Source organism: Mya arenaria, chromosome 17, assembly GCF_026914265.1.
Source record: "Mya arenaria isolate MELC-2E11 chromosome 17, ASM2691426v1".
In the NCBI taxonomy this organism is placed as follows: Eukaryota; Metazoa; Mollusca; class Bivalvia; order Myida; family Myidae; genus Mya; species Mya arenaria.
Window position 1 is genome coordinate 14,125,448 of NC_069138.1, and position 15,554 is coordinate 14,141,001.

General features: G+C 35.2%; 1 protein-coding gene across 5 annotated transcripts; it reads left to right on the plus strand.

Annotated features, from left to right (window-relative positions):
* Positions 1–175: 175 nt before the first annotated feature.
* On the plus strand, positions 176–15,160 carry LOC128223960 (uncharacterized). 5 transcript variants are annotated; one of them, XM_052933487.1, is made up of 11 exons: positions 176–239; positions 876–1,128; positions 1,934–2,043; positions 3,548–5,249; positions 5,512–5,639; positions 6,170–6,304; positions 6,616–6,772; positions 9,418–9,521; positions 10,067–10,153; positions 10,516–10,749; positions 11,116–15,160. In XM_052933487.1, the coding sequence occupies exons 2-11, from the start codon at positions 957–959 to the stop codon at positions 11,164–11,166; spliced, it is 2,880 nt and encodes a 959-aa protein (XP_052789447.1). In that variant the 5' UTR covers positions 176–239; positions 876–956; the 3' UTR covers positions 11,167–15,160. The 5 variants fall into 5 exon arrangements, with proteins under 5 accessions (XP_052789447.1, XP_052789448.1, XP_052789446.1 ...); XM_052933488.1 differs by lacking the exon at positions 176–239 and adding an exon at positions 279–376 and having other exon boundaries at positions 9,421–9,521; XM_052933486.1 differs by lacking the exon at positions 176–239 and adding an exon at positions 280–376.
* Positions 15,161–15,554: the final 394 nt, after the last annotated feature.

A 15,554-nucleotide genomic window follows, 5' to 3' on the forward strand; every position in this document is an offset into this window, starting at 1 on the left:
TATATCAAGGTATTATAATTTGTTTAAATATGTAACATGATATAAATTCAAAGGGATTGAATGTGTCTAAAGAAAGATATACAGTAAACGTTCCTTACATAAACAATAGTTTTATGAGATTCATTTATGGACTTTCTAAATGATCTCCCCTGAAGAAAAAACTTCCGGTCGTTATGTTTACTTCCTGTTTCGAAAGGAAAATTGCCAAATAAACAAAGACAATGACATCATCGATTCAGGTGCGTTTACGTTGTTTGAATGAAATAAATATGGCTGTTTAAATCTATGACTTGTTATAGAACGAAATACGTATCACATCATCAACAAATGCTGTCAGAAATAAACTTTTCTTCCGATTCAGGAAGTTTGTCGATTTGTAATGTTTTGATTTTTTCTTCCACAGCCCACAGGTTCCAGAAAAGCGCTAGTTTTGGTTTAAAGATATTTTATTACATAATTATGTTCAAATACCCTAGGTCAACGTTTTTCTAAATCAATAGAAATATTTAAGAAATTGATCGGAATTAAAAAGCATATAAAGTGTTATTTTTTCTGATGATATATAGAAATGTTATTTATACCACAATGCACACTAGATCTAGTGCCATTTGAAATACTATCAAATTTTGGTTATTTCTTTAAATTAGTGATTGATTTATCAGTGAAAATGGTGATTTAAAGTAAAACATGTTATCCTTCCTGGATCTGATCCTAGTCCAAAATAATAGAAGTGTTATATGGGATTCCTCTAATCCCTAACTTTTAAACAGGTTCGTGCGAAAAGGAATATAAATGGTATTTGCGAAATTGACATTAACATTTATCTTCATTGCACCAAAACATCTGCATTTACATCAAATGATTTCTTTATTCAGGTTAAAGAATTCACTAGGACTGTAATCACAGTATCCAACTAAAACTATCGTGTCAACAGTTGAAGGAAGCATTATATCCAGATGTTGAATACACTAAATTTGAACAGCATAGACATACCAGATGATGATGCCTTGTTTTGTTCTGGCCCAGCTTCTTGGAATCAGCAATATTTGCCTGTAACATCTCCATCATCATCAGCAGTAGCAACAACAGCCGCTGTAGCCAAGCCATCAACAGCAGGTAAAAACCCAGGTCAAGTTTATTTTTTTATTTATTGTTTACTTTCTAACCCCTCTGTAAGACCAAAAAAAAAATACTTGTGTTTCCGGTTACCTGAACGACCCTATTTTTTCCTCGCTGACCCTAATCTTTTTTTAGGCATAAATGTAAAAAAATCAAAAATTAAATATATCGTCGTTATTTTCGTTGTTTGTCTGTCTCTGTTCCTGGAGAATATTCTTTCATTCCTGATTATATATATAACCGAGACGCTTTGTCAACAGGGAAACAAAATGGCGGAGTTCGGCGATCCCTGTCCGATATCTTCAAATTGGCAAACGCATGTTTATGGTCCAAACACTTGGTTGATCACAGGAGACACATTTTGGTGTCTTTATAATGAAAATATTTAGGATATAGTTCGCGGTGTTATTTATCCATGTCCAAAATAGAACTTAGAACTTACTGGAAGTGCTGGATTTGTTCTAAAAACCGATGGCGTCTTATAAAGGAGTAAAAACACCAAATTTCATGGGCAAAATTAGCGGGAAAATACGGACTTGATGCAATAGAATTTTTCATGAAATCGAAACGGTAAAAAAATAATAATCCTGATCGACCGACCCTATTTTTTTTCGCCATGTTACCGGAAACACAGGTATTTTTTTTTTTTTGGCCTAATGTAAAACCAAGAAAAATCAATCAATAAGGCTTAACAACGTGGGTCTTGGGTATTTTGGGATTGTCTGGGTAATGCCAAACAAATTATTTATTAATTTTGGCCTAGTTGTTATTTTGTTTTATACTTTTATGTTAAGTTTTAATATTATTGAAGCAGGAAAAACAGCCAGGTCACCATCGAGGCAGCCAGTGTCGTCTGTGCTGCGCTTTCCCTTAACCATACCAGAAACTGAAAGCATGGGTAGAAACAGAGCTAACGGAAATTTGGTTTGTACATGTTGGGATTGTATTATAAACAAATGAAAATCATGTCAAAGAGTTGTTAGATCAATAAATTTATTTAGATATGAAAAGTGTTAAAAGTGAGAGTTTAAGGTTAGGAAAATTATAACAAGTAATAAATACTGTAAATAGTTTTGTAATAAGCTACTATCTATGGCTAAAATCCTGACCCTTTTCTGTAATTAGTCTATGGCTAAGGTCCTGACCCTTTTCTGTAATTAGTCTATGGCTAAAGTCCTGACCCTTTTCTGTAATTAGTCTATGGCTAAAATCCTGACCCTTTTCTGTAATTAGTCTATGGCTAAAATCCTGACCCTTTTCTGTAATTAGTCTATGGCTAAGGTCCTGACCCTTTTCTGTAATTAGTCTATGGCTAAAGTCCTGACCCTTTTCTGTAATTATTCTATGGCTAAAATCCTGACCCTTTTCTGTAATTAGTCTATGGCTAAGGTCCTGACCCTTTTCTGTAATCAGTCTATGGCTAATGACCTGACCTTTTTCTGTAAATTAAGTATATGACTAAGATCCTAACCCTTGTTGAAAAACACCAATGATTTTTTTTCATTTCACTTTTCGAAATTTTATTTTAAACCATTTAATTTACCATTACTTTTACAACCAACAACTGAAGATTTGAAAGAAGTGACTGTCTAATTTGTAAATCAAGGCTCCAATTCCTCAAAACAGACACTTATAAGTCCTTTTCACAGGATTAAGCTCACTTTCTTTGTTATGATTTTTGCAATATCTATAAGAGTTTTTGGAAATATCTTGACAATAACCAGTTTAAACTGTTTACATTTATAATAGTGTGTGTAAACCACATGGTAAATTACGTCATACATGCTACAACAGAAGGCAACATTTTGCTTAAAATGAAGACTTAAATCAAGTAACTTTTCTTTCACTACACTTTTTAAAATAAAACAAAGGGCAGTCTATGCCGCTTAAAGAGCCACGCCTTTGTTTTATTACTGAAATTTGATAAATTAAGGTGATTAGTTTCATCAAACACTTCAACAAACCTGTATCCAAAATAATGATTTGACAGTGCTCAGTCAGACGAGCAAATTGTGAAAAGGTTTGTTGAGGTGTTTTAAGGAATGTAACTCTTAATCAAACTCTGGTTAAAGACAGAAGGCCGGGCGCTGTAAGCGGCATAGACTGCCCTTTTTTCATTTCAAATGGTGAAGAAATAGTGAAGTTATCTTTGTTTAAAGTCTGCATTTGAAGCAAAATATTGCTATACGACGTAGAATTTATGACAAAATTGAACATGAGGTATACACACACTGAATAATAAAATGAAGATTAAGTAAGAAATTTGGCTTACTAAAATAAGCTATAAGCTACTTATAAATTGTTACACTTCAGGACTTCTGAGAAATTGGGGCCAGTTGCTAATTTACTGTTTACCATTTAGCAAGTGAATTGATGCACATGTATGTATTATGATTTAAACAGGAAGTAAGCAACTTTTATTTTTTAGGTTGCTTCAAGACAGATGACAAATGGTGATGAGAGGTCAGGTGAGAGTCAGCTCCTAGTCAGTGCAGCCCCGATTCATGTTCCTGTGAGTAGGGAGGGAGGGGCTATTCCTCAGACCTCACAGTTACAGTCTACTAATAATGGCCAGGCAGCAAGGTTACCGCAAACTAATATTGGCCTCAATGTTGGTTTTTGTGAACCTGTTGTTAGACATAAGGAGTTCAAAAACAAGGAAAACAAAACTAAAAATGGAATTGGGGTTCCAAATAACCGTGCTGGAAGAATGCGCGAAACTGATGCATTAAATCCGATACAAACAAGCAACAATAGTGGTTGGAAACCTCAACTACAGGTGAAGAAATATGATAATGATGTTTTGAATGGTGCTGGTGCAGAACCTCAGAGGAAAGTTGAAAACAGCTCAAAGCAGAAAAAAGACAATTTGAATCGTAACAACTATGCACAGACCCATCTAATGGCAACCCCTCCAAATAACTCAGACGACAGTTTGGGGGTGAGCATCCCAATGCCTTCAGGACTTGACCCGTATTGTGATCCAAGGTCAATCAGTCATCACATTTATGTGAAAAACAACAATGTTGACAAAAACAGTACTGGCCAGCAGAGGAGCAAGGGAGATCCCATACACATCCGGCATAATGGTGGTAAGATCCCATATGCAGCTTCTGCTGATGTGCATTTAGATGAAGATGAAACATCACTGAAAGTGTGTGATACCCCAAACCTGACACAGTACAAAAACATCTGGGCAAAGAATTCAGGGAATGTCAAAAAAAGTGATAGCAAAGCAAGAAAGGAAAGTGCCATGATTCAGAATGACCTAGAAACTGATAGTGCCTCCGGGCTTAATGAAAATACAACACTCTTAAAATTAAGTCATCCAACCAGAATTGTAGCTAGTCCATCATCGGGTGCAGATTTACAGTCGATTGTTGTTCCATATGAACACAAATCATCCCGTAGTCTTTCAGACAGCTCTCTGAATCTTCAGGGCACATCACTTAACAGTGACTCATTGAGAAGTTCAACAGGAAACTCTCCAATAGACTTAATAACAACTATTTCAATGTCCATGGCACCAGCTTCTTCCATCCAAACCACCCCGATTGCAAGGCCTTACATGGTCAATACGGACCTTCCATCTAACTTGCCCACATCAATGTTGTTTGGCAATGGCAGTGAAATGTCTCCTACAGAGGCAGGACATGGTTCTATGAACCAAGATTTCATCATGGCCAAACGGCTTCAAGATATGTTTGACGCAGAAGCTGAGGCCTTACTACATCAGCGGCAACAGGAAGATCAGGAACAGCTGAACAGTGAATCTCAGTTTTACGGTGAAATAGATCAAAACTTTGAGGAAAGTGCAGGATTTAGGACAGATGATTTCTTACCACAAGGGGCATTCCCACACTTCGATTCTATAAATAGAACTGACATTGCTCCAGTTTATGATCCCAATCATCGAGAGGGTGACTCATTATCGCCACATCAGTCTGCAAGTTTGTACATACCATGTAGCCATCTTGCTCAGACGCGACGAGATAACAATGGCAAATCATTCACATCTGAAAGGCCGGAGATCACTATACCAGTATCAAGGTTACAGACCACTGATACTCCCTCAGATTCAAATGTTCCAGTGGAACCAATCCATATACCTCATAGTGTAGAAGAATTGGGTAGGCAGATTTGATTTGAAAGTATTTAAATAATTAACACTTGTCTGTTAATAGCGTTATATCTTACATGAATGCTATAAAGTGTAACTATACTTGTACTGTTGTAATGTAAGTGACAGCATATTACTTTATGGGTGATATAAGTAAGAATCAATATTCTAGTTCATTCAATGTGATCATAATAATTCTATGCATTTAGTATTGATAACATTCTGAAAATTAAGTTGACAATTTGAATGAATTGATTGCCTGTGGTTTCCAGTGCTATCTGAGCCAGCAGTGACAGAGGTGCATGCACCGACAGTGGTGTCCCTGACCCAGGAAAATGACACACGCTTTGCCAGACGAATGCAGGAGGAATCAGATGCAGAATTAGCCAGGTTCCTACAGGTAAAAATCAGACTCGCCAATGAACATGTTAGGCTCATCTGGTTTTGAAGAAAAAAATGGGTTATTTGAAGACTGGTTTAACTAAAAGCAGGTTCCTCAAGGTAAGGATACCTCTGTGACCATGTACACAACTGGTCCGGTCCATGGTTCAAATTATTCCAGGAGAAGTTATTGAATCTTTACTGTGACACTTTTTTCAGCCTAATTGGATTGAGAAAATGTTTGCAACCTGTCAATTAACAATGGTGGAAGTGAATGTTGAATGAGTCATGCCTGTCCTAGAGTAAGGCTCAGGAGGTGTCATGTAGGGCAAATGCACCTGGTGAATATTGAAACATGCCTCGCTTGACACCTACCAATGGTGACCATAGCAACATTTTCAGAAAACCTGTTACAGTCAAAACCCGTTAAGTCTAAAAAGAGTTGCCGTAGTAGTCACTGAGCGTATGTCTTGTTTCTTTCAAGTCTTTGTATTTTTTTTAAGATGATTTATAATTTAGATACAAATGTTTTGGTTTAAAATGTTTCAGGAACAGGATGAATCCCCATTAATGTCTCATAACCAAGACAGCAGGTTTGCTGCTAGGGGTCAATCCCCCTATGATAGCCATCGATCCCTGCGTTCCCTGCTCAGACATAACACCAGGCCCCTACAGGTTGGCCCAGTAAGTTCTGACTCTGATTTAAAGTTATCATTATGTTTAAAGGGATGTATTTTTTAAGGTCTGGATTCTAACTGCAATGGCTTCTTTGCTTAATGCATGTATTTCTTTAAAGATTGTCATTAGCAGTTGTCTGAAATTGTTTGCACTTAAAGCAAGAAATTAAATTGTATAAATGTTTTACATTTAATTACATACTTCTATTAAATGTTTCAAGTAATACCCTCAATTTGAACTGCAGGTTACTATAATATTTTACTATCATTCTTGTGTCTTAGTAAAGTAAGTAAACCTGAACTAAACCTTAATTTAAGAGAGGATTCCGTAGCCAGCTTAACAACAATGTTGCTGACAATCTTCGCTATAGTCGGGACCGTCCTCTCCACAACCTGAGAAATCGATTCAGACTGAATGAGGATGATGATGTTTATGACAGGCTGGACCCTGTTCACAACATCGCTGAACGGGATGGTAGGAGAATATTATTATGACCTGAATGGTTGATTATTGTTAATCCCTACATCTCTGTATCTTTGTCTCGGCAGTAACAGTATTCTTATTGATGGTATTTCATTTAATCTTCACAGAGTTGTACAGCACCATTGGAAGCTTTGTTTAGGGTTTTAGTTTAAAGCTGCACTCTCACATATTGACAGGTTTGATAAGTTTTTAGCTCGACTATTCGAAGAATATGGAGAGCTATACTACTCACCCAAGCATCGGCGTCACACCTTGGTTAAGGTTTTGCATGCAATCACACATAGGTTAATATCTCAGCAACTACTAGAGGTATTGCATTGAGACTTTATACAATGGTATTCAATCATCCAACCTACTTAATTATCCAAGTAAGAAAACTCTAGTTTGCATTTAATGCAAATAATAGGCCTTTATTATTCGACTTAGAAATTCTGGTTAAGGTTTTGCGTGCAAGCACACATAGGTTAATATCTCAGCAACTACTAGAGGTATTGCATTGAGACTTGATACAATGGTACTCAACCATCCAACCTACTTAATTATCCAAGTAAGAAAACTCTAGTTTGCATTTAATGCAAATAATAGGCCTTTATTATTCGACTTAGAAATTCTGGTTAAGGTTTTGCGTGCAAGCACACATAGGTTAATATCTCAGCAACTACTTGAGGTATTGCATTGAGACTTGATACAATGGTACTCAACCATCCAACCTTCTTAATTAACCAAGTTAGATAACTTTAGTTGGCATTTATTGCAAATAATTGCCCTTTATTATTCGACTTAGAAATTCTGGTTAAGGTTTTGCATGCAAGCACACATAGGTTAATATCTCAGCAACTACTTGAGGTATTGCATTGAGACTTGATACAATGGTACTCACCCATCCAACCTACTTAATTAACCAAGTAAGATATCTCTAGTTTGCATTTAATGCATATAATAGGCCTTTATTATTTGCTTTGAAATTCTGGTTAAGATTTTGCGTGTAAGCACACATGACATAGAAAGGTTTTGTATGTAACCACTTTTAAGTCAATATCTCAGCAAATACCGTTACATCATGTATTGCATTGAAACTTTACACACAGGCTCCCAACCATTTAACCTTCTTCTTTAATCAAGTAAGATAACTCTATCTTTTATATTATATAATTTTTGCCCCTTTATTATGAGTCTTAGAAATTCTGGTTAAGGTCTTGCATGTTAGCACACATAGGATAATATCTCAGCAACTACTTGATGTATTGCGTTGAGACTTTATACAATGGTATTCAACCACCCAACGTAATTAAATAATCAAGTTAGATAACTGTATTTTGCAAATAATGGCCCTTTATTATTAGACTTAAAAATTCTGTTTAAAATTTTGCATGTAACCACATTTATGTTAATATCTCAGCACATCATGTATTGCATTGAAATCTAATCTAACAGTGATTCATGCATGTTTCGCCAAAACTTTTTCAATCCTTACATTGAAAAGCGGCGGAATAGTCGAGCACGCTGTCTCTGTAACAGCTCTTGTTATTGTTTTGTCTTGGAAAACAGTGAAATAATACCAAGGATAAAAGATCAGATCACAGTTTTTCATATTTCTGTTCGAAAATGTATGTTTTATGGCGAAAAACGCTTTAAGTAAAAGTATTTGTTTTTGGCAGTTTTCCAGACAATTGAGATCTATTCTTTTGTGATATCTTATTTGACTGGATAAAAGGCATGTATGCAAAAGTTTGCTGGTTCTTAGACAAAAAATGAAGCAAAAGCAAAAACTGTCAATCTTGGAGAGTGCAGATTTAAGATGTCATTCTTGTACAATATGGATATCATAGCTTAATTCATGCAATAAGTTTGTTAGATTAATGCTTTCATCTTAAAGGTCAATGACCAACTTGGTGGTTTGTTGTACTTTGTATCTCAGTCTCTTGTTGTTAGAAATGGGAATTCAATCCAATTTCCCAGAATTGTAGAGCATAATTGGAAGGTGTGTCATGTGTTAAATGTGTGCTCTTATGAGTCTTATCTCAAAGGTCAAGGTCCCACAACGAGGTCATGTTGCACAATATAGATCATTGCAGTACTTTCTTTCTCTATTTTGATTTTTTGAATTTTCAAGTTCCATTAGAAGATGTGTGGCTCATGTCATTTGTGCTTTCATCTAAAGGTCAAGGTCGCATTTGAAGATCAATTTTGCTCACAGTATTTTAAGCAGTATTTTGTATGTGAGAAATTGTATTTTGTATGTGAGAAATTATGTTTTACCAAACAATGGAAATTCAACCAATCTTGACAGATTTGTAGAGCACGATTTAAAGGCATTGGTATTGATTGTAAAAATTTTCTGTTGTTTTTTTTAATCCAAACTTTCACGGTTTTATTTAACATTCATATAATATAGACTAGTGAAAATCCCTCTGACAAGGCCCAATCAGGGGCATTGTCATGTTTCTATGACATTTATTGTTAATATTAATATGACATTGAATGTTTTGTTGCAGGTATGTTTGTGTACTTTGATTATATCATGTTAATTTGTCTAAATAAGACTAAAAATAGCAAGAGAAATAGGCATATGAATTGGGTTTATTACTTTTAAAATCTCAAAACTGAAAGTGTTCATGTTTGTTCAATGTCTGTAGCAGGCTACGACATACCAGGAGGAGATTATTACTTACGTTACAACGAGTTCGACCCAGATTTCATGCAGGACGAAAATGGGGGAGACCGGCTTGTCAGCATTAATGTAAGTAGGAAAGGGATCATTGTTCACATTTGATTGAAAGCATTAATGTTACCTTTTCAACTTAACATATATCTCTAAATAACTAAGCAATTTTCTCAGAGTCGTTAAAAAAATAGTATGTGTTCTTTGTAGCAATTCTTGCACATACGCCATTTTGTAATGTGATTGAAGATGTGGCACGGTTAAACTCGGCCATTACTGGTACATGGAGGAAAAAGCATCAGTGGCCATTCAATAAGGAATTTAAAATTACAATGCTGTTTATTTATGACTTTATGTTGGCAATTATTTAACTAGTCAGAAAAAGGTAATGGGATGGGAACATCATTTATGATACAAAGAACTTGTTTCTCTAGAACCTTTTTACTTTGGATTTTGATAAACTTACTTGCGTGCAGAATATCAATATTTGGCACACAAGTCATAGCAGTTACCGTATGCTGAGTCTTTGCCATACTGTCTGAATATACAAATGTCAAGTCCATTTTATATGACTCAAAGCATCCGACATGATGAACGTAAATGATTTCTATTTGATATAACAGCGTGATCCCCAACTGTTGGCGTCGCTGCTGATGACGCGGGCACCCGACATGATGATCCCGGGCAACGTGGATATGAATGATTATGAGGTAGGTTATTTATCAAGTCTGTTCATGGTAGCTCAAGTCACCAGCAAGAAACACATGCAGGTCTTATATCTGCTGACTGATTATTGTGTAGTCAGTAAACAACTTTGGCGCTGATGTTTTGCTCGACATTTTAATCTTTCAAACTGGAATAAGATGAATAAATAACGGCTCCTTGGCTTGTACAAAATGTAATTGTTTTATATAAATGTTCAAGAATTCCCATGATGGTATGTGATTCATGCATTGTTCATTTAGTTTATCGAGAACAGTTCATCATGACACACGCATGGAACATTAGTGTAAAAAATGAGGTTATTCAATAGCATATTGTAAGCTTTACCATTTCAATGTCCAATCCCCAGGCCCTGTGGGAGCTCGCAGAGAACCTTGGTGAAGTCCGGAGGGTTGGGATGGAGTCAGCTGATATCTCGCATCTGCCGGTGCATGTGTACCAGCCGTCTGCTACGTCTGACTCAGATGGGGACAGCAAGACTGACTGCCTCGTCTGTATGGAGGAATTCCAGGCTGGGGAACGGCTGAAAACTCTGCCATGCTGCCATCTGTACCATGTGGACTGTATTGATGAGTGGCTTAGGGTATGGGCATTTCCTTCAAGTTTGTATAACTGTTTAAAACAAAATCATTGAATTTGATTTTTAGTTTGGCAAGTATTAGGATTAATTAAGACATTTTTTTTTGTACCCTTATCTTAGAATTGATAAAAATTTATCTTCACCTTAATTAATTGAAAATTCTCAGCCTTGCTGTGTGCAAAACAGATCCTATTTAATTTTGGGAGAAAGCTACCAAGGAGAATAATGCATCTAATTACATTTCTGTTATCAAAATAGGTTTAAACCAACTGCATTTAGAAAGGACTATAAATGCTGTCTTGTATTTTTCTCTTGATAAAATACTTAACTGTATGACAATTGATGACCTTTGGACCATGTTTATTTCAGAGAAATGCAGTTTGTCCAATTTGCAGGCAGCCAGCGATATCATCCACATAATTATAAACAATTGAAAAGTTTCAGTTATTGATATTGTATGTGCAAAAAATATGTGAAGAAAGATAATTGAGGAGAGCAATACTTATGGATTGTATGATAAACAATCTTGCTTACTGAACCATGGATGTTTGTTCTGTATGGTGATGAATACCTGCGATCAACCGACACTTTGTAGGGTTATGTGATAAATTGCATGATTTTAAACTGAAATATATTTCTAAATAATGGCATCTTTATGCACCTATTTAAATCGTCAGCTTTTAATACACTTTCATGTTACTGAATAGTTAATATTTTTATGCTTTTTTGAGGAATCTGATTCACAAATATGGCCATATCAATTATCTTGTGTTATTTTAAAGTGTTTTTTATGATGAAAATTAAAAAGAAGGCTATTACCAAAATTGACAAAACTGTTTTTAGTCTTCAAAGATTGCAAACAAAGGTCTTTTTAAGTCCGATTTAAGTTAAAATAAAGACCAATTATATAATATGTAATGGCCTGATGTATGATGGTGTTTCTGTCATTAATTTTACATATCTTAATTAATCACTATAAAGCAAATACATTTCAAATGATATCAAAATTATATAGGGAAAAAAATAAAACATTAGGTTATAGAGCTATTGGAGAAGTAGCTTCTTTGTGGGTCAGATTCCGTAAGCGGATGAATCAGCCCTATTTTGTTGTAGTTTGAGCTTCTGCTGCTTAACAGTGTGAATGCCTGTATGTGAATGTCATTGTACTTATATTTGTAGTTACTTTATTTCCTTGCAATAACATTGTTGTTTTAAGGTGTTGAAAGTTTCAATAATGCTGTTTATATGAGTTGTTATAATAATGAACTATATTAGCCTATATTCACTAATAACTTAAACCTGCGTTGGAGATTAGCCGAAGTTATACAAATAAGCTATTCATCTCATTTGCCATTGGCTATAAATGTTGAATTTAAATGCCTGGTGAACACATGTTCTTTTTCATAATTTGAAAGGTATTTCTCAATTATTTATTATATGTAAAATAAATTACTGATTACGAACGGGGCTGTTTGTAATATTGATCTCTGTATAAGTTTATACATTCTTAATAATATGCTTTCCATTGGGTTATAGTGTTATAGTTAAATAAAATAGATAAATTATCAATTTTTAGCTCGACTATTCGAAGAATAAGGAGAGCTATACTACTCACCCAAGCGTCGGTGTCACCCCTTGGTTAAGGTTTTACGTGCAAGCACACATAGGTTAATATCTCAGCAACTACTTGAGGTATTGCATTGAGACTTGATACAATGGTACTCAACCATCCAACCTACTCAATTAACCAAGTTAGATAACTCTACTTTGCATTTAATGCAAATAATAGGCCTTTATTATTTGACTAAGATATTCTGGTTAAGGTTTTGCATGCAAGTACACATAGGTTAATATCTCAGCAACTACTTGAGGTATTGCATTGAGACTTAATACAATGGTACTCAACTATCCAACCTACTTAATTAACCAAGTTTGATAACTCTACTTTGCATTTAATGCCAATAATAGACCTTTATTATTGACTTAGAAATTCTGGTTAAGGTTTTGCGTGCAAGCACACATAGGTTAATATCTCAGCAACTACTTAAGGTATTGCATTGAGACTTTATACAATGGTATTCAACCACCCAACCTAATTGAATTATCAAGTTAGATAACTGTGTTTTGTAAATAATGGCCCTTTATTATAACGCTTAAAAATTCTGGTTAAAATTTTTCATGTAACCACATTTATGTTAATATCTCCGCACATCATGTATTGCATCGAAATCTAATCTAACAGTGATCCATGCATGTTTCGCCAAAACTTTTTCAATCCTTACAATGAAAAGTGGCAGAATAGTCGAGCACGCTGTCTCTGTGACAGCTCTTGTTATATTTCTCTTTGTTTTGAAATTTTAGCCTGTTCTCATGTTAAGATCTGGTAGAGATTTTTTATACTTTTTTTTTACTTGTTGTTATATCTAGTGCAATGGGGTTTTTTTATCAGGAAAAAACATGTGATAAGGACTATTCTAGGTGAATATTTAGTGATATTTTTTTTATTCAATTAGTGAACTTATTTACAATGAAATTCTAGTGATTAACATTGATAATTATGATTTTTATTAGCTCTACTGGCCAAAGGCCAGAAGAGCTTATGCGATGGTAATGTGTACGTAGTATGTGCATCCGTGCATCCGTGCGGTCGTGCGTCTGTAAACAATTGCTTGTGAACACGATACAGTCTTCAGTTTTGATTGTATCTCGATGAAACTTGTACAGTATCTAGATATCCATTAGAGCTCGGTTCCTTTCGAAAACCAGCCAGATCCGCCCATGCATGCCTAGATTATGGCCCTTGATAGTATAAAAAAATGCTATTGTGTAAACAATTGGTTGTGAACACGATACAGTCTTCAGTTTTGATTATATCTCGATGAAACTTGTACAGTATCTAGATATCCATTAGAGCTTGGTTCCTTTCGAAAACCAGCAAGATCCGCCCATGAATGCCTAGATTATGGGCCATGAAAGTTTTAAAGAAATGCTTTCTATTTTTAGCCAGGTCTGCATGAGCGAATTCTATTTTTAGCCAAGTTTACATGTATATGTTAATTCAAGTCTAGAGTTAAGGGAGACAATTTGCAAGTCTAGGATTTTGAGAGACAATTTGCTTTTTGCTTCTGCAGTTGATTTTGTGAATTACTCTGCCTTGTTCTTGTTGAAAGCCCAAAGGCCATTTTTTAGCTTTAAGTTCTGTAGTTTGCGCATTCATCTTAACAAAATTGGTTCTGAATGTTTAAGTTATGCACCTGGTGTCATTACTGGCCACACCCAGGGTTCACAGGTTTGGTAAACATAAATTTGGAAAGGTTTGAAAATCTTTTTGTGTGTTCGTGCATCCATCTCAGCACAATTGATTGTGAATGTTTGTTCAAATTGATCAATGTTGTCCTAGGATGCCCTTGACTTTGACCTTTTGACCAACTTTTTTTAACTTTTAAAACTACAGAAAATTTTACTATGAGTACAGTTTTGAAAGCATTTTTTTTTTTTGTCAGATGACTTTTACTTGGCACATATTAAAGTAGTTCATGCAACTAATCTGCTTACAATACTTTCTGGGATCAGATGTTGAACGTGCTACGTTTTCAGGTAACCCAAACACAAAACATAAACTATATGTCTGTTGCCTTTTACCCATACATACATGCTCTGGATTGATATGACCACAAAAGCCATGCCAGTAGAGCATAGGCCCTTTTGGGCCTCTTGTGTTGATAAATAATGACCTATCGATTAACATTTGGCCAAACTCATGGGAAAAGATCAGGCCTCTGACTAAGTGATATGCACCTACATGTTATGATCCTGTATACAAATTATGCAAATGAACTGCATGAAGCAGAAATGTGTCCGTTTATGGTAAATTTTCAATTATAGGTTTGTGGCATCATAGTTTGTCTGACCTCCACAAGAAACTAAGATGTCATATTGTTTCCATACCTCATATTTATTGTATGTCCCATTTATACAAGTCGTGGTTCAAATGCAAATCTTTCATAGACTATCTTTAATGATGCCACATTCTCTTATGTATTGGCAGTTTATTACAAATCAAGAACATCTAATGGTAATTAAACTTGGTTTAGTGTATACAGGTATATGCAAGTCAATCATAGTAAAAGTCTTCACTATTTATAACCCTTAGTTGTTGCTATTGTCTAAAAGAATTGTTACTGGGTAGGCTTTTATTACTAGTGGCATACGTGTACATGTTTTGTCAGATGTTTTTGGTAATCCTGATATTTATGGCTCTTAATTATATTAAATTTGATTATGTGTATTTTATATCAGTTATTGTGGTTGTGATCTTTATGGAAATATCTAACTGTTATTGTATTCTGTACAGCTGGCAATGTTTTTGAGCATTTTTGATATCAATAATTTGGAAATAAAGTTTCTAGCTTAATGTTTAGTCTCTTCTATGCTCCTCACATATTTGTAATTGCCTGATTGTAAAGTCTGTAAATCTCAGTTTGTTTCCGCTTCATAACCCAACCACTTGATGGATGTGGAGATAACGTCTCACAAATGGTCACAGCTTACATATATGACAAGCAGGGCTTCTAAAAGTTTGGAACCTCAATCGGTCCAGACCAGGCGACACCCCCCCCCCCCCCCCAAAAAAAAAAAGAGCCCCCCCCCATTAAAAAAAGACCTTTTCAAAGGTCCAATTGTATAGAAATGTCGCACATTTTCGCGACATGTATTCTGTCAATATCTTTTCGCGATGTTGCAATTTGTAAGAGCCATCATAACTGATTCAGATAGTCATTGATACAAGCTCGATTCAAATGAGATTC